At 52.9% G+C, this 18,250-nt stretch overlaps 4 protein-coding genes across 4 annotated transcripts; 3 read left to right on the plus strand and 1 right to left on the minus strand.

Annotated features, from left to right (window-relative positions):
* The first annotated feature begins 279 nt into the window (after positions 1 to 279).
* Positions 280 to 1,309, plus strand: B0T26DRAFT_343336 (uncharacterized protein). The gene has a single exon (XM_060434499.1). The coding sequence runs from the start codon at positions 417 to 419 to the stop codon at positions 1,218 to 1,220; it is 804 nt and encodes a 267-aa protein (XP_060293997.1). The 5' UTR covers positions 280 to 416; the 3' UTR covers positions 1,221 to 1,309.
* A 268-nt stretch (positions 1,310 to 1,577) lies between these two features.
* Positions 1,578 to 3,396, minus strand: B0T26DRAFT_780152 (uncharacterized protein; the record flags this gene model as incomplete). Its single annotated transcript, XM_060446682.1, has 3 exons — positions 1,578 to 2,401; positions 2,525 to 2,898; positions 3,220 to 3,396. 3 exons carry the CDS (start codon positions 3,394 to 3,396, stop codon positions 1,852 to 1,854), a joined length of 1,101 nt encoding a protein of 366 aa, XP_060293998.1. The 3' UTR covers positions 1,578 to 1,851.
* Positions 3,397 to 7,022: 3,626 nt separating this feature from the next.
* On the plus strand, positions 7,023 to 11,701 carry B0T26DRAFT_813045 (Pfs, NACHT and ankyrin domain protein). Its single transcript, XM_060447321.1, has 6 exons — positions 7,023 to 7,468; positions 8,005 to 9,013; positions 9,061 to 9,910; positions 9,992 to 10,047; positions 10,111 to 10,972; positions 11,006 to 11,701. The coding sequence occupies exons 1-6, from the start codon at positions 7,367 to 7,369 to the stop codon at positions 11,403 to 11,405; spliced, it is 3,279 nt and encodes a 1,092-aa protein (XP_060293999.1). The 5' UTR covers positions 7,023 to 7,366; the 3' UTR covers positions 11,406 to 11,701.
* Positions 11,702 to 14,435: 2,734 nt separating this feature from the next.
* Positions 14,436 to 16,200, plus strand: B0T26DRAFT_343490 (uncharacterized protein). The gene is made up of 2 exons (XM_060434500.1): positions 14,436 to 15,268; positions 15,344 to 16,200. The coding sequence occupies exons 1-2, from the start codon at positions 14,591 to 14,593 to the stop codon at positions 16,004 to 16,006; spliced, it is 1,341 nt and encodes a 446-aa protein (XP_060294000.1). The 5' UTR covers positions 14,436 to 14,590; the 3' UTR covers positions 16,007 to 16,200.
* Positions 16,201 to 18,250: the final 2,050 nt, after the last annotated feature.

Below are 18,250 nucleotides of genomic sequence, written 5' to 3' on the forward strand. Positions count from 1 at the left end.
GGCGACATTGGCACTCGGGTTCGTCCCAAGCCCGTCGCGGGCCCCCGCCGTTTCGCGGCCCGGGGCTGTTTTGACTCCCGACACAGCACCGTTGCTTGGCGTTTCCCAGCCGGCGCACAGCGTATTCTTGCTCCCTTCCATCTCATCTCATGTGTCTTAGCATAGCAGTGCTTCATGACTGTGCACCTTCTTAAAAGACCCCTCGTTACCCTGTCTTCTTCTGGCCGAGACGTTCTGCAGCCTTGCAGATCCATCAAACAGATCAACCAAGCACAGCGTCAAAACGAAGACTAAAGACCAAAACAGAGCCAGCTCCCGTCCCCGCCGAAACAAGAACCCGCACCCATTTGCGCAAAACACTCACAGCCCACAACACAAACAACAACAGCAACAACAACAACAACAACAACAACAACATGCGTCTCAGCAGCGCCATCCCCCTCACCGTCGTGCTCCTGTCATCGGCCGTGCAAGCCAATCCCAATCCCAATCCCCTCTTTGGCTTCGGTTCAGACGATGACGACGGCGAAAGCGGTAAAGCCTCCGGCTCAGACCTGGTGAAACTGATCAATGAGCTGCCGCGTTGCATAATGCCATGCCTCGTGAAAATAGCAAGGAAGAACCAGTGTACGGCACCTGGATCAATCGCGGTAGGAACAGGAACAGGAACAGAAACAAGGGATATAGCAGAGGAATCATTGAACAGGCGCCAAGCCGGAAACGCCAACGCAGTCGCCCCTGGCGGTGGTCAAACGTTTATCAACGTAAGATGCGTGTGCGGCAACGGACTCGCGTCAATGATAGGTCTTCCCAGTCTTTTCACCGTGGTCGGCATGTCCGACTGCCTCACAGACGACGTCAAGAACACCGACACAGACGCGACAGACTTGAGCTGCGGGCTCGTCAAGACCGGTATCGCCGGCATCAGAATATGCAGCGCTGCCAGCGATGCTAACACGCAGCAAATCACTGAAGCTGGAAACATTCTCAAGGGGGTATCTAACTTCCAGCTTAACCTCCAAACGGCCAATCTGAAGATTGACGGAACTGGGAATGTCACGTCAATTACTCGGAAGATTACCAATTCGCTGGGAATCACGAATACCAACGACCCGTCAGGATCCACGGCGTCGTTCCGCTCCGTTCCACTTTCAAAGCGCGACTACGTCCTGACGGGGACGCTGGTCGTCTTCGTAGGCTATGCTCTGGCTTTCATGTGAAGCTCCAAGATGTAAAAAAGACGGAAAAGTGGGAAGGGGCGCCTCATTCTTTTTCTTATCTTTTCTTTTTCCTTTGACTGCCCCTGCCTTTCGTTTTGCATCACTCTCAGTTCCCCCGTTCTTTGCCTCAAGACGCGACAGTCCCGAAAACAATAGATGCACACGAGAGTTTTTTGTTTCATTTCCTTTGTTTTTGCATGGAGTCGGTGGGCCAGCAGGAGGCGCCGGTACGCCGATCCTCGTGCGTTTGCCAAAGTAGTCTATCATCTGGGTTCGGATCTGGGTTCGCTGGCTGAGGGGCGGTGTTGTGCGACTGTACGATTTTAGTATACTCTGAATAAACGTTTCTCTACGCACCTGCTTGAGTGACTTGGCTGAAGGTGTCTTGCGATTACTACGTCGGCAACAACTAGTGACCCCTAATAATTGTGACAAGCTGGCTGACAACTTTACACTTCGAACACCCTTTGTTCGGGTAATTCCACGCAGCAACCCTTCCTTGCTTGTCAATAACCCTTCCTTGCGTGTCAATATGTTGAACCAGGTTATCAATATCACAAAAACACTAGCTTAAATGAAAATAAAAATGAAAATAAACGCCAAAAAGGAAGCCCGCCGCGTCATTGCTTTGTTATTTTTTCCCAGGCGTGACCTTCTGCGTGACTACCGTGGTAGTCTTGATTCCGCCTCCCCGCAGGCCGCCCTGCCCAGGCCCGCCCCAGCCCGCCCCAGCCGCAGTGACATGGACACTGTAGGCCGATCTGCGCCCAGCAGCAGCATCGTCATCTCGCTCGTCATCATCGCTCCTATCCAGCGCGCCAAATTCAAGATCATCCTTGTGCTCGACCCCAACACTACGACCATCTCCACGCAGCTCATCGCCACTGCCATCCGAATCCGTCGCACCACTCCGCCACGCCCTGCCATCGCCGCCGTTGGCCGAGCAGTACCGTAAGCCCCCGCCACCGCTGCCATGAACCGACGACAACGACGAGGCGCCAAAGACGCGCGGCAGGGCGGCGACGAGGATGGGCCGCAGCGTGGGCAGGCACGCGGCCACGACGGCGACGCTGAGCTCGAGGAACGACCACGTCGCCGCGTCGACGTTGTCCCACAGCGGGTCGGCCGTCTGCGTGGCGATGCGCAGCGTGCGGATCCGGTAGATGGACACGGCGCAGGGGCTAGGGAGTTACTTTTGTCAGTTGCTGTTTGTGTAGTATAACTCCCTAGTCATAAGGCAGATATCGCATGGGTGATGGGGAGACGAGGGGCGAGGAGGTGGAAAGGGGTGGCCAGGCACTCACAAAACACCCAAGCAAAAGACGCCGATCAGCATGTTCTTCTGGCGGCGCGGGAGGTGTAGCGAGCGTAGCACGGGCAGCGGCATGGTGAGGATGGCAAAGTCAGTCACCAAGTTGACGCCGGCCATGGTGTACCAGATGGTCGGGCCGTCGAGGCAGCGGCCGCCGGCGCGCGGGTCCCAGAAGGCCGCCACGGGGATGCAGACGAGCGTGAGCAGGAACGCGAGCGTGACCGCCCACGCGCACAGGAAGCACAGCCCCGCCTGCGTCGCGCGCTGCATCAGCGCGTTGGAGAAGATGCGCCGGTATTGCAGCAGGATCGAGATCTTGGTCAGGCACACGGCGATGTTGTAGACGACGATGGAGCTGTAGAAGGACTGGATTTGGGTGCAGTGTTAGTCTCGAGACTGGGATGCCGTGGGCTGTTGATTGGGGGGCTTTCCTTCATGTACGGGATGAGGTTCTCTGGACGCATCGTCCACGTATGGTGGCCGAGGCCTAGTTGCGCCTCTGTTTGCCAGCCACGACAGGGTCAGTATCTCGCTCTGTGCTCCCATGTTTCCTGCATGTTCCTGCTCTTGGAAGGTGCGTACCAAAGCCGATGGCAATAGCAGATCCTATCGTGAGGACCTGGAGTTCAGAGATGCGGTCAGATTGATAGTTCTCAACTGAATATCCAATTCAACGCTTTCTCATACCTGGGCTGCGACCATGACTCCGTCGTCACGACCGAAAAATCTCAGCAAGAACACGCGCGCATAGCACCGTAGTGACAGAGTGACGGTTGACAGTACGGATCCAATGATGAGGATGGCAACGATCTCCCCGAACCTCGACTCCCGGTCCAAGGCGGGATCTCGGCCCTGGCCAGACATGGTGACTGTGGTTCACAAACAACAAAATCAAAAAGAATAAAGCCTACATTGTCGTAACAACCCAGAGTTGGGTTCCCGTCAGCCTGCGGTCTATATGTACATACGTCCGTTCCAAGCGTGAGACACCGACAACTGCCCAAGCGCTGCCGGGTGCATCCCCGAGCAATTTATCAAGCAGCACACAAAGAGACTCTTCATAATTAGCAGTCTGCAGAAATAGGTATTTGTTTTAAACAGCAATGAAACAACCGCTGCTCGAGAGAACCCTAGCGTCTAGCCCGCTTCGGAGGGCGCCCGCTTCAACCACCTGGCACTCCAGGCGCACGGCCGGTCTGGGCTGACGCCACCCGCCTGGGGGGGCTGCCGAGCGAGCTCCGGCATCCAGGTCGGTGGCCGACGCAATTGGCCCCAGTCGTAAGATCCCGTCCGTGCGCCCGACTCCCTGCTCATCACTTCCCCACACCGAACAGTAGCTGTAGCAGCTTGTCCGCAGCGTCCGAGGCCCGAGCAACTGGGGCTTTGCCGTGCCTGCTAACCCATCAATGTCAAGCCAATTGGGCTGGGCATAACCCGGTGAGACTTCGGACGTGCTGGCGCCCGTTGGGCACCCCAAAGGGTGTGATCTTGCATCGGGCCCGTGGAATGAGCATGAACTCCAAAAATAGCATCAGATCGCAAAGACTCGGGACCGCACGAGAGCGCGGGCGGTACTGCCATCCTCCCCACGTGCGACGGTTCCATTCTACCACCTCGCAACAAACGGGCATCCTGCAGCTGCAGATTCAGAGTGTGGTTCCCGGGGGAGGGCATTTTTCCGCGTTTGGTTTGGCGGGGGATCGCCAGCAACGGTGACGGTCCACGACAGGAGCGTCGGCTGAAACTGAAACGTTCGACATCCATGGCGCCAAGAAAACGCCCGCAAGGAACGCTGTCAAAGCGCACCATGTACCGCGGCGGCACGTATGTACCTACATACTGAACATTTGACAGCCGGGAAAGTTGTTACCTGCTGGAAACATTCGCGCTGGGATCGGTGTTGGCTCTAACTTTAACTAATAGACGTTAGTGGCGCGCAGGTGTAACAGGGGTTGCGGTATTGTCCTCCGGAGGTGTGTGTCCCTAGAGGTTCTCGCTAATGGGGGTGGGTGGGTGCATTTTGATCTTGTGTTCTTGTCGCTGCCGATAAGATTCGCTGCCATGTGGAAAATTTCCGCGTTTTGGTCAAGTTTGAGTGCTTGAGTCGCTTGCTTGACGTTGAACCTTAATAAGTCACGGACCAACGGTTGATGTGCTGAGTGGAACCAATTTGGCAGGAGCATACCTACCCATTCGTACGTGATTGACTTGGTTCTACTTAGGGTTTAAGGATAGCGAGTTCGTGGAGAGTACGTTCGAAATAGAATAGGCACAATTTATCGCGCAAAAGCTGGCCACCAGCTAACCTACGACGCCGAAGGCAGTATGCTTCGGTACAAGTTGTGTCGCTGAACACGGTTGAGTACACTAGACAGGGCGGCGAATATTGTATTAGTAACAGGAATAACAGGAGAGGATTAGACTCTTGTAGGGAAGGTTGTCGGCCCGGCTCGGGGTTGAAGGCGGTAACATGAAGACCCTAGAGGCGTAAGGAGTCATCCTTTTAGACCTGATCGACGAATCCTTCTATTCCTGGTCTAGGTATACCCTCAATTTAGTGAAGGCCATGATAGCGAGTACTGCCACGACCTTGCTACTCAAATCTGTACTAGTGGGCTTTTATCAGATACTTCTTGAAGAAGTACTCAAGGAATACCTTCAAGCGGCGGTAAAAGTGGTACGCCGCGATATTGGGGTTCTCCTTGAGGTTCTTGCGGGGGATTCGGGATTTGTTAACATCGTCCGCAGCCAGCCAAAGAGGGTAATCTGGCATGACCTTGGCGAGGGATTCCCAGTGCAGACCAGCAGCCGAGGACGTTAGGAATATGTGAGGACAGTCGAGAGCATACCACATAGCCTCAATGTTACGACGTTATTAGTTCCAAAAAAGGCCGGGTACCACGGAGGACATTAGAGGACTCACGATAGAGTTCAAGAGGATCTAGCCCTCAAGCGTGTTGGAATCCAGGGCTTCACGAAGTGATCGAGGGACTCAAACCGATCGCGATGCCCGCCGCGATTAACCAGCCAACTGCCCCGCTTATTGACTTGTGCTCGCATAATTATATTGAAGACAACGTAAAGAAAGCGAGGGTAGCGAGCAAAGCGGCTGTCATACTACAATAATGCATGCTTTACCTAGGTTGGCCAATCCACTGCTTGTAGGCGAGGTCGGGTATGTTCGCCGAGACCTCGGGGCATAAGAGTAGGCATCGCTAGACTACTAAGGGCGAGGCGGCTGTTGAGGTCGTGCAAGGGGGTCGAACTAACGCCAGGAAGCTAATACAATTACGGACAGGTGTTACGAATCCCTGGAGGATGCACGCGAGTGGGGCACACCCGGCTTAGGCTTGATCAATCAGAATGGCCCTAGAGTCCTGTGGAGGCTCGGTCGGGGCGCCGGGACACCTAGAAGTGTCGGAAGGAGCCGCATCTAAGCCACATATGGGTGCAGGTGGCGCAAATGCTAGACCGTTTACAGCCTAGACTGTGTCAGCCGAATGCCGCATAGCTATGGTATTCAGGTTATGCCACCTTTCTGAACCTTCCGAATACAAGCACTTTTTGCCCTCAATTGATGCAGCGTTGTATGTGACAAGAAGGTCCCGCAGTCCCGGGCTCGGGACCTCGCAACCATGGGACGTCTCTTACTGGTTTTGCCATATGCAGATATATACCGTGATCGTGTCCATGGCCTTAGATAGAGTTTGCTTGGTTCTTCAAGTAAGCAATACACATTCTTTGTACTGATACACTTTGAGGAGCATTCAGTTTGACTGTATTACCCGCAGTAGGAGCTTGCCTTCTGTTCATTCCCTCCCTCTCTCTCTCTCTCACCCTCCATCACGGAAAGGTTCCCAGGGGGCCTGCCCCACACAGGCAGATTGACCCAGCCAGTCAAGCGGTTTGTAATACACGAAGCTGTTCTGTGCGAGGGGCGTCAAAGGAGTGTGGACTTGCTGACCTTTCTGTAACATTAGAGTTGAAATACGTGCTAAACAATGGGTTTTTGGTAGCATTTCTTAGCTCTTCTGCATCAGCATCTTAAAGGGACGATAAGATAGGCCAATCTCTTTGGCTAATGCGGCAAGATATGCACGGCGTGCATATGGGGGCTGCAGTAGGTGTATAGCGATCTACCAATAAACTGCCTTATCATGCCGCCCTGTTGAGACAATAGATACGAACATTGCCATTGAGATAGGTGTTGGATTCACCAGGGTACCGGTACTGGACTCAACAGGGCGTGGCTGCACGCCGAAAACTGGTGGTTCAAGTGATGGATTGTAGATGTCTGTTCTTCTCTCTAGCTTTCTGGCAGTGCCAGAAAGCCCGTTCTTATACTACTATTGTGGTGGCGAAGTGGGTGGCGAAGTCTCTATCTAGAACCTTCGAGGCCCTTCTGCTTGACAAATTCCAATAATAGGATATCCTTACCTATCTAAATATCTCACCTGGGCCCATCTACTATTATGTCGGGATTTGATACCCTTTGCGCTCTACCCATCCATCACTCAAGAGTCAAGCTGTTGATTCTCCCAACTTCACAAAAATTGCATAGTCTCATAGTATTGATCGAAAATTTCCAGACGCTCGGCCCCATCCTCACCAGCAGAACGAAGACAACCCTCGATCACATCGCGTCCTTCGGTACGGCGCGTACTTCGAAGCACTGTTATAATATGGGGCTGTAGAAAATATCAATTTACATAATGTCGTCACCCACAATGGCGCCGCTACAATGCCTCGTGAGGTTCCTTTGGCGGCCAAGCGAATCAATCGCAGCTGCACACGGGACAACCCCTACAGGGCAGTCAACCTATAAGGATGCCGCATGACCACGGTAATTAGGCGGGAGGAAAATGAGTGGCTAAGAGTCATTGAGGAAGCCTACGTGGCTTGTGAGCTGAACCCGACACTCCGTATGAAGCAGAGTGTGAGGACGTAACCAATCATAGAAGATAGGTAGCCGCCCTACCAGGCCAATAGAGTAAGTGTGCAAGTACTGAGGCCAGTCTTCCTTTGGGCGTCGGAAGGCTTTGTTCCCTGCAACAAGATTGTGAGGAAGTAATTAAGGACCTTGAGGCCAAAGAAGATTATTGCGTACCAACACTTCACTCCAGGCCATTCCGTCCTAAAGGCAGAATCTCCTCGTCACACAGCGATCGGTTTCTTCGACTTCGCAACAGCCACGCGATAACCGCGCAAAAAAGAAATTTGTCGATTTCTCCATCAGGTGGGATAGCGAGCCGCCAGCCATCGTGTGTTAAACCTCTGCCGTATCTTACAAGTTCTCCACTAATTACCAACGACTCTAACCACTAGGAATCCTACCAAGGCGTTATTTAGTACGTCACACTCGCGTCACAGAAACCAATCAAGACGACGAATAGAGCGAACGCATTCCAAAACACCTCAGCGCGAAAACCTTCCGTCGAAACCACCGACTTCCCACGATGACGACGCGTACAGCTCTGGAGAGCCCGGATCTCTACACCATCGGGGTGGATCGCGGCCCTCCCTGTCGAACGCGCCGCAGCGACTGCTTTGCTCGATGAGCGCCATGATGAGCCGCATGACTTTTCGCAGCACCCGAGCGATACGAACTCATACACCTGGGGCCGGATGGGAAAACACAGTGTCGTAATCGCCTCCCTTGCGGCAGGAGTATACGGGGCCACGTCCACTGCCATCACGGTATCGAGCCTGCTTTCCTCCCTCCCGCAAATCAGAATCGGACTCTTGGTGGGGATCGGGGGCGGCATCGCTCGACCAAATGAAGGTACGGACATCCGGCTTGGCGACGTCGTCGTAAGCCAGCCGCACGGAGTCACGGGCGGGGTGGTCCAGTATGACCTTGCAAAGGCGAAGCCCAATAGCACGCACGAACGCAAAGATTCTCTGAACATGCCACTACAGGTGCTCCTAGATGCGGCAACAGCCCTACGGGCAGACTACTATATTGTTGGATCCAAAGTCTCGGGTCTGCTCGAAGAAATGTGGAAGGCGAACCCTCGAATGGCGAAACCGACCAGGTCAGCCCCGGGATTTGTTCACCAAGGATTCGATAACGACCGGCTCTTTGATACTTCCTGCCACCATGCCGGTGGCCGCAACTGTGGCAGCTGCGATCCAAACGGTGAAGTCCATCGCGACGCGCGGGACTCGGCGGATCCCGAGGTACACTTTGGTATCATCGCGTCCGGAAATACGCTAGTAAAGGATGCGGCTACTCGGGACCAGATCGTGGAGTATATCGGAGGGGATTGCCTTTGTGTTGAGATGGAAGCTGCCAGGTTGATGAACCATTTCCCGTGCCTTGTCGTCCAGGGCATTTGTGACTATGCAGATTCGCATAAGAACGATCGCTGGCAATGCTATGCTTACGCCACGGCAGCCGCATTTGGGAAAGAGCTCCTTAGTTACGTTCCGGTCAAGAAGCTACAGGAGACGCAGAGGGCTGCTAAACTCCTCCAGTCTAGTAAGTCTTCGTTTACCTCTAATGGACCTTCGCTAATAGCGACGTAGTCAAGACTAAAGTGCAGGATATCCACTCCATGATGAACCACACAAAAGCAGGGGTTGATAGTCTGAAACTGGATAGCCATCTCGATAAGCTTAAGAAGTGGCTCTCTCCCCCCGATCCCTCGACCAATCTCAATACGGCGAAGGAAAAGCGCCACAAAGGCACTGGAGATTGGTTTATTAATAGCAACGCTTTCCTTGAGTGGAAATCGGGACCCCGTCGACATCTATGGCTGCACGGGTTGGCAGGCTGTGGTAAGACGGTCATCACCTCGACCATTCTTGACCATCTCCACCTGCAGGACACTCAAACAGACTCATGTGTGTGCCTGAATTTTTTCTTCGATTTTCGCGACAAAGACAAACAGCGCCTAGATAACCTATTACGTTCGCCTACTTTCCAACTATACTCGCGATGTATAGATTCACAAAAGGAGCTCGATAGCCTATTTACGTCGCACGAGGACGGCCAAGAGCAACCAACAACGGAGTCACTATCTAAAACTATCCATCTCATGATGCAGCGTCCTGAAAAACTTCAAATTATATTGGATGCTTTGGATGAGTGCACTACTAGATCCGAATTGCTCAAGTGGATGGAGTCCAGTTCCGAGCTAACGAGCGTTCACCTCATCGCTACGAGCAGGCGAGAGGACGAGCTGGAGTCTGGTCTTAGCGGATGGATTGACAAGGAAAACGTGATCTCTATGGACAGGGACCTCGTTAATGAGGATATTCGCTCCTACACCAAAGTAAGACTCCAAGTTAGTAAAGAGTTTCAGAAGCGATGGGACTCTAGACCCAACGTGCTGGAAGAGATCGAATCCGTGATTGGGAAGAAATCCAGTGGAATGTAAGTCTCAGTTACATCTCTTTTCTTCTGTGTTACAAGCGCGACGTGTCGCGTGTGTGCGGACGTTAACCCTTTGAATAGGTTCCGGTGGGCGGCGTGCCAACTCGACGATTTGGAGAAATGTTCGAGTTATAGAGGTCTAAAAATTGCTCTCAACTCACTACCTAAGACCTTAAACGACACTTATGCTTGAATATTAGCCAATATCCCGGACGAACATAGGGAAGAGACAATCCAACTTCTCCAGTTCCTTGCATACTCGGAACGGCCCTTAACGATTGAAGAGGCTGTGGATGCCATGGCGGTGGATCTTGAAAACGACCATCAATTTGACGCCAAAGACAGACTCCCATGTCCGATGGAGATTACTAGGTTCGGCTCAAGCTTAGTGTCTCTTTTCGAGAGAGAATCTAATATAGAGCTGGAGCTAGCCCATTTTTCCGTCAAGGAATATCTGACAACTAAGGCCCTCCCAGAGCCTTTCCAATACGAGATGTCCGAAGGGATTGCTAGACGGCGGATAACAAAAATCTGCTTAGCCCACCTTTCTTGTCTAAATAATAGACAGTCCGTTGCTGAAATTACTACCCTATTTCCGCAAGCGAGGTACTCGGCAAAGTATTGGATGGACCACGCTAAACAAGCGAAGACTTGGAATGACGTTCGAAAGAGCATTATGGATTTCTTCAAAAATGACACGGCGTATACGACCTGGGGTTATTTATTTAACCCTGACAAGGATTGGGATAAGCACCCGATACCAAATACGATACGCCCGCTTTATTTGGCATCCTTAAAGGGTCTTAATACCGCTGTGCAGATGCTGCTCAAGAAGGGCGCCGATGTGAATGCACAGGGCGGCAAGTACGGCAACGCGCTGCACGCCGCCTCTGCTGGAGGCTACGATAAGATCGCTTGGATACTGCTCGAGAAGGGCGCCGATGTGAATGCACAGGGCGGCGGGTACGGCAACGCGCTACAGGCCACCTCTATTGGAGGCTACGATAAGGTCGTCCAGATGCTACTCGAGAAGGGTGCCGATGTGAATGCACAGGGCGGCGGGTACGGTAATGCGCTACAGACCGCCTCTTCTAGAGGCTACGATAAGATCGTCCAGATACTGTTTGAGAAGGGCGCCGATATGAATGCACAGGGCGGCGGGTACGGTAACGCGCTACAGGCCGCCTCTACTAGAGGCTACGATAAGGTCGTCCAGATACTGCTCGAGAAAGGCGCCAATATGAATACACAGGGCGGCAAGTACGGCAACGCCCTACAGGCCGCCTCTACTAGAGGCTACGATAAGATCGTCCAGATACTACTCGAGAAGGGCGCCGATGTGAATACACAGGGCGGCTGGTACGGCAACGCGCTACAGGCCGCCTCTACTGGAGGCCACGACATGGTCGTCCAGATAATGCTCGAGACGGGCGCCGATATGAATATACAGGACAGCTGGTACGGCAACGCGCTGCATGCCGCCTCCGACGTTTAATCCATTTCAAATCTCTCTTCACCTTCTCTATGTTTCTTCTTCTAGCGTGACACCAGAAGGGACTGGGAGGATGGGTGAATTTATGGGAATTTCATATCGTTCTAGCACATTTTATGGACGTAGAGGTGATCATTTACTTCGTGAAGGCAAGGCCCTTATATCAGGGATTCTTCGAATTAGGTAAAACAAATTATACATAATATTTGCTGAATGAGGACACGTGTCCTCTGTGACTCATCTTTCCCCGAGGACAAACAATCGCCACTCGTAGCAGCACCCGTCTTCCCTTTAGCATTGGCGAGATCGAGTTTGACAAATGGATCATGAGCGGCTAGCAGGTAAGTGGGGGACAAAAAAAAGCCGGACTGCAAAGTCCACGTCATGGGCACCGCCCAGCACCTCAATCTACCAACCACCATAGCTTCTTCATTTCAAGGCCAAATCAATTGGTTAATATATCATTTTGAAGCCGTTGAGATGAACTTCCAATACCATAATATGCTGAAGAAATCCTTAGTTCAGGGCGCATACGATTTTGCCCGATACTAAGAGCTCCATTATGGTGCGCCATAGTACAAAAATGACATTTTCCGGGCGGCTAGGGTCTCGAAAAGCCAGGGATACAAAATGCTTGGCGATTATGAACGCACTTTTCACAGCAACCCTTTCGTTCATGAGATCCGTGGCCGGAAGAAGAAGCTTACCGATGATAACCTCGACAAGATAGAAAAAACGCTGTGGGAGAATGTCCTTAAGGGAAGAATGCTATCCTATCAAGGGCTCCTTTTGGAATCAGGGGTTGATGCCGAGGTCTGTGGCCGTACGATTCGGCGGGCGTTACACCACCGGGACTAGCGACGATGTATTGCATGCCAGAGGTCATTTCTAAGCAAGGAACTCGCTGAATGGCGAGTCGAAGAAGCCAGGAAGCCCCTCGAATTCAGACCCTATAAGGAAGACTGACGAGATATGTACTTCAGTGACGAATTCCGCGTCAGTTCAGGTATTTTAGGGAAAGTCTGGATACTCCGTAAGCTAGGGGAACGGTACTGCCGTGACTGCATCGTCGAATAGCCAGGTAAAGAGCCTGAGAAACACACAGCCCACTCCTGGGCTGTAGTTGGCTATGACTTCGAATCTAAGCTCTAAAACTACGAGATCCCTTCAAACAGCAATGGAAAGATGACAAACCAATTCTATCGTGACGGTATAGTCGACCCTGTCGTCAAACCATGGCTCGAAGAAGGAAGGAACTTTATCCTTGAAGAAGATGGCGGTTCAGGGCATGGCCCTTCGAAAAAGAACATCATCAGAGACTGGAAGGAAAAGCATGGTCTTCGCCAGAGTTTCATCTGCCCTAGAAGCCCTGATTGATTGCCTATGGTGAAGGCGTGGCAGGCTCTAAAGAGCTGTGTAAAAGATATGTTGTGTTTGACCGAATGAGATTTGTTGGAGGCTTGTGGAGAGGGATGGCAAACCCTGGAGCAGTCAACTATCAATGGCTGGATTGATTGCATCCCTGAAATCGTGCAAAGCACCATAGACTCGGAAGGCAATATGAGCGGGGTTGAAGAGCTTCATTTTAGTGCAAGTACTATAGCAATTGAGCTGCATTTGGCCCTAATGTGGTGATTTTTATGGTGATGGGTGCCGGAAGGAGCCGCATCTAAGCCACATATGGGCGCAGGTGGCGCACATGCTAGACCACTTACAACCTAGGCTGTGTCAGCCGAATGCCGCATAACTACGGTATCTAGGCTATGCCCACCTTTCTGAACCTTCCGAATACAAGCACTTTTTTGCCCTCAATTAATGCAGCGTTGTATGTGACAATGGGTGGCCTTTGCGGTCCGGCTTTTTTTGTCCCCCACTTGGCAGGCCACACTTCTATCTATGACGGAGAAACTAACATTGAGGAGCGTGGCAATACACAGATCGGCAAGCTCGAGGCGGAGGTAGGCGTGGTGGTGTAGCTAACTGTGCGTGTCACGGTCGGCACCAGACCCTTTGGTCCAGGCCCCTAGCCTGCAGCCGCACCCTTCCAAATCGGGACTAGCGTATTATCCCCTCACCACCACAAAACCGTCGCCTCCAGGACTCGCAGGCTTCTTTCTTTCCCTTTTCCTTTCTTTAGCTTAGTATCCTTACTTGCAGCCTTGCCTCTCATACTTGCCTGCCTTCACATCTCAGTTCTATTCGTAGTCCAAATTTAGGGCCGAGCTCTTGTTTAGCAGTCTTTAATATTGAACCTCGGACGCGTTCGTCGACCTCGGAGCCTTGGAACCTGAAGTATTGTACCGACAGATCTTGAAGACATCTGCGGGGTATCGCCAGGCTTTTGATTCCTGCTCCTTTTCTGCGCATAAACTAGCGAGCAAATATATCAGTAATGCCCTTCTCATTCCAACAAAGTGCTCGGAGAAGGTATTTCTACCCACGACCTTGGGGGTCCTGGAAGAACTCGCAAAAGCTGTGCCATCGTTCTTCCGTATGAACGAGGTTGACTATCGTGTTATCGGCACGATCAGGTGTCAGCGGGCGTCGCTCATTGCCACGATTATCAATATTGTGAAGCTCAACGGATGTCAATAGCACCGTAGCCGGGGTTGGCTACGTGACGAGCTAGGCCCGCGCTCGTTCCGCTGCAGTGTCCATTTTGGTTTGGCTAGCCACACTATATACAACAACACTGTATAATCTGTTAACAGCCATACTAAGTTCGATCGAAGTCGCTTACCGAAAAGCTGCCGCTGATTATACGCGAATGGTGCCGAAAGGCTATCCGTGATGAAAATGCCAGAGGGTGCAGGCATGCCAACTTTTAAGCCAGGCTCGTGCCCTTCATCGCCGCAGGTGTGAACCGCCATAAGCTCGGCTTCCCGCTAACCTGAAGATTAGAGTGTGCAGTGCTTGCGTGTGCGCGAGGGGTTTAGTGCTGTGTGGGTACTGTTAACTCCGAGAGGACATGTGCCCCGCCCGACGTGCACTTATTGAGGCAGCCTAGACTGCTGAAGCTTGAGGCCACGCGCCCGCCAAACAGCAGCCCAGACTGCGGCACATGTGGTCTGTGTGGAGAAGCAGTGCTGGGCGCATCTCCTCACCTACTTCTGGACTTCATACCGCTTCGCAAGCTCGCTTTTGCCGTTTGCCTGCATTAGGCAATTGCGTCCCGCCTATTCCTTACAATGCGTCCCCCCATTTCAACGATCCTCTGTGTCCCAGACGAGCTCCTGGCGCAGATCCTCGAGCTGGTACTCGCCTACCCCACCCGGTTCTGGTGGGCCCCAGATTTCGACAAGTTTTTTAGGACCTCGGTTTCGGTCATGCTTGTCTGCCGTCGCTTTCGGCGCCTGGCCACCCCGTACCTCTATAGTCATGTCGAAGTTGCCGCTGGATCGGTGGGCCCCAACTTTCCCGCTGCGTCGCCGAGAGCCACTAGGCACTTGCATCGAACATTTAGTCAGGATCCGTCGCTCCGGCGTTACTGTCGGACTCTACATGTTCATTTTGCAGCCTCTGATAGCGAGGCCCCATGGCGGATTGTGGACGACCTTGCCGCCTGGCTCGTAGGGACCCGGCATTTACTCATCGACGGAGCCTTCGCTCCTGGGGACTGGGACGATAGACCCTTCAGCATCCGGCGCACAGTGCGGTCTGGACACAATCTCAAGAGAACTTGGGATTTCATCCATGCTGCATTTCGTAACATGGCATCCTTGGAGGAAGTATCAATACGGACGGGAAACGGCCTGCTCTCCCTGTGGACCATCATCCATAATCTTCGCCATGCAGTTCGCCTGCGGGTTGTGAGCCTTACCGGCGTCTCATGTACCGGGAGCACTCTGCCTGATAACGCATTCCAGGTATTTATTTACATCAAGACTTATAAATCCCTTCTCTATTCGGGATAGCGGCTAATTCTAGGCCCGCTACGTCAGATACGGTCTGCATTAATAACCTCGCTGAGATTGAGTAACTTCCAAGACAGCCCGGAAAACCTCCGACGTCTTCTGCTCTTCCCCGCCAAGCTCGAGGAGTTCAGCTTCGCCTCCTTCCGACTAGGCAGAACCGGGCCGTGGAACCTGTCAGTCGTGGCTGGCGCGCTCTCCCCGCACAAGTCAACTCTCCGAAGTCTTCTTGTCGGCTCACTTGGCCAAAAAAGTGGCAGCCTAACAGGGTTTGACTTGAGCGAGTTCACCAGGCTGGAGGAGCTCGGCCTCTCATACTGGGCGACAGGCTCTGAAGCTGGAACCGAGGCTCAACTTCTCGCACCGAGCCTTCGAGCATTTTCCTGGTCATTCCACGTGGAGGACCAACATAGCGAGAGCTATTTCGACTTCCAAGAGCCGCAGGAAAAGTGGCTCCGTACACTCGTCCACGCTGCTGTTGAAGAGCGGGTGCCGCTTCGCAAGCTCCAAATTACCTTCGTGCCTAGCGACTATGGCAAGCCTGGCGAGGCCCGGCCGAAGGAGTGGCCGTGGGACTGCATGGATCGTGTTGTCGGCAAGGAGATGCGAGATTTGGGCGTGACCTTATCGCACGGTGAACCAACCATTTCCCGAAGAGACTTCCTAGAAAGGGGCGTGGAAGTAGAGGAGTAGAAGGAGGGAATGGATTGAATATCCCGGTCGGCCCCTCAAGACTAGCGCCAAATCTTCATCACAAGATCCGCCGGCGGCATTATGATATTAAGCAAGGCCTGCCTCCCGACAGGCTTCCCAGCAAGCTCAACATCGTAGACCCGTCTGCGGCCCCAAGCTGCACCGGGCTTCGTCAACTCGGGCACCATACAGGCGGGTTCATCAAGTCCCCTAGGCTCGTTCTCTTCATCTCACCCTAAAATCGTCTTCGTCGGCAGCAAGGTGAACGGTGCCAACGCCCCGTCCGAAGAGACTACTCGCCATTTCTTCCGGCTAGCTCTGAGCCACGTGCTCAACCACGGTCATCTTGGACAGCAGGCCCATCCCTTCCAACTCTGCCCTTGCCCAGATGACAGCCCAGGCACTGGCAATTTACATCAGCAGTACAAGCGTCCGGGCCGCCGAGGAGACGCAGGAGTTGCAGGAGTGCCAGAAGTGTGTATTCTGTCCCGCGTCTTGCTTTCCTCCATGGTTGTGTAGTTGTGGCAGATACAGAACACCTATTCTAGCATCCTTGTGGTCTTTGCCACCCAGCAGCATCTCCGGTTCTTCGACTTCAAGACCTCGAGTTCTTATATCGATTCATTTGCGGCCTAGAGACCGGAGGTGACAGTGCGGTCGGGGAGGGAAACTGCCTTGTGGTAACGCGCACCTTGTCGCTCGACCTTGACGAGCACACTCACAGGCAGTATTTCGTGTGGAATATGTCGGCTATGGCCAAGCCTGCATTGGCCACGATGTCGTGAGTTCGGCGTGCGAAAATTTCTTAACCTCACATGCAGCTTGGATATCACCATGTCGAGATTAAAAGGAATCAGACCGCCACCCTTGAGCCCTTCCTTGATACTTCTCCGTATCACGGTGAGGTTGACGTGCTTCTCAGAATGTCTAAACCATATCATCCATCCCAGCCAGACTTACGGGTCTCGGGTCCACGGCCGATAGTCACACACCCTTGGATGCCGCGCGCGGGGGTAAGTAATTACCCTGGCAATAGGATGGGTATATTTATATGCATAGGGCTTCGGGCTTCACCCCGCGTGGCGCTTTAGCCGAACGATTTGTGGTGTCTGAGGGCGACGAACCCTGTGTTCAGCTCCTAAAGCAAGAGCCAGAAGCGCCATCTGCAGTGTGTTTTCACGAGAACAGCCCGCTGTGGTTAAGAGACCTGGAGGCAACCGACCCGGCGTTGGCCCAGCGGTGGAAACATTGGTCCAGGGCAATGGCAGCATCACCAAGGTTGCTGAGGAGGCGCCATAGCGGTGCCGCGTACGGTTCATATGGGATGATCTTGTGCCAGATAATCAAGGATTCTGGTGTGACGGGTGGGGTTCGGGCAATCCTTCGGAGAAGATAGGGGAAGCCGAGCTGGCGAGGAAAGTGCGAGAAATGTGGCCTTCGGGAAAAGTTGAATTCTCATTGACTGATTTGCCCTGAGTTTTCCCTGATTCTTCCCTAAGCTGGGGTGAACCCATACGCGGCAGCTGCACAGCCGCCCCAGAGGCCCGTTTTCTGTCCGCTCGGCTAAAATTGCGTCCTGAGGAAGCCCAAACACCATCAATGAATAAGCATCTCGCTGCCGCCGAGACCTTTTATATCCGTCTAAGCGATATTGCGACCCACAGCACGCCTATGGCATCGTTCTATGATTGAAATTTGTCTGAACTCCTCTCAACCTACAAGTTGTGGCCGGTGCTGAAGGGCGAGAGTAGGATACGGACAGCTTAGAGATCCTGCGGGAACTTGAAATGTGATTGGTGGAGGAGTAGTCATGCGCGTAATTGTGCACGGAGCGGAGAGTAGATGCGGCGTGAGATGTCCAGGCAGGATGCAACTGACCGACCTAGGTCTGCTTGGCCCTTTGCTCTGTGGTTTGTTCAGGGCTTAACTCAACCCCGGCCCCGGCCGGATTACATCTTCTACATCGGATCCGGGGACTAGGAAATGCGAAGTCCCCGCCCCTAGCTACTTCCAGGAGGTAGGTACCCAATCAACCGCAAGCAATTAGCAAGAATCACTTCGGATACAACATTAGCCAGCATAAAAACGAAGACGCTTGCGCGGCTATATGCACACTTCGACGTCAATCTGCCGCCCCAATGTCGAAACGAGTTTGGCTTCCCGAGTAGCCATATAAGTTAGAGCTGGTTTCGTGAATTGCCCCAATCCAGGGCAGGTCAAACCTTTGCATCGTTCGCCTTGACC

This window comes from Lasiosphaeria miniovina (genome assembly GCF_030549165.1).
Source record: "Lasiosphaeria miniovina strain SMH2392-1A chromosome Unknown B0T26scaffold_5, whole genome shotgun sequence".
In the NCBI taxonomy this organism is placed as follows: Eukaryota; Fungi; Ascomycota; class Sordariomycetes; order Sordariales; family Lasiosphaeriaceae; genus Lasiosphaeria; species Lasiosphaeria miniovina.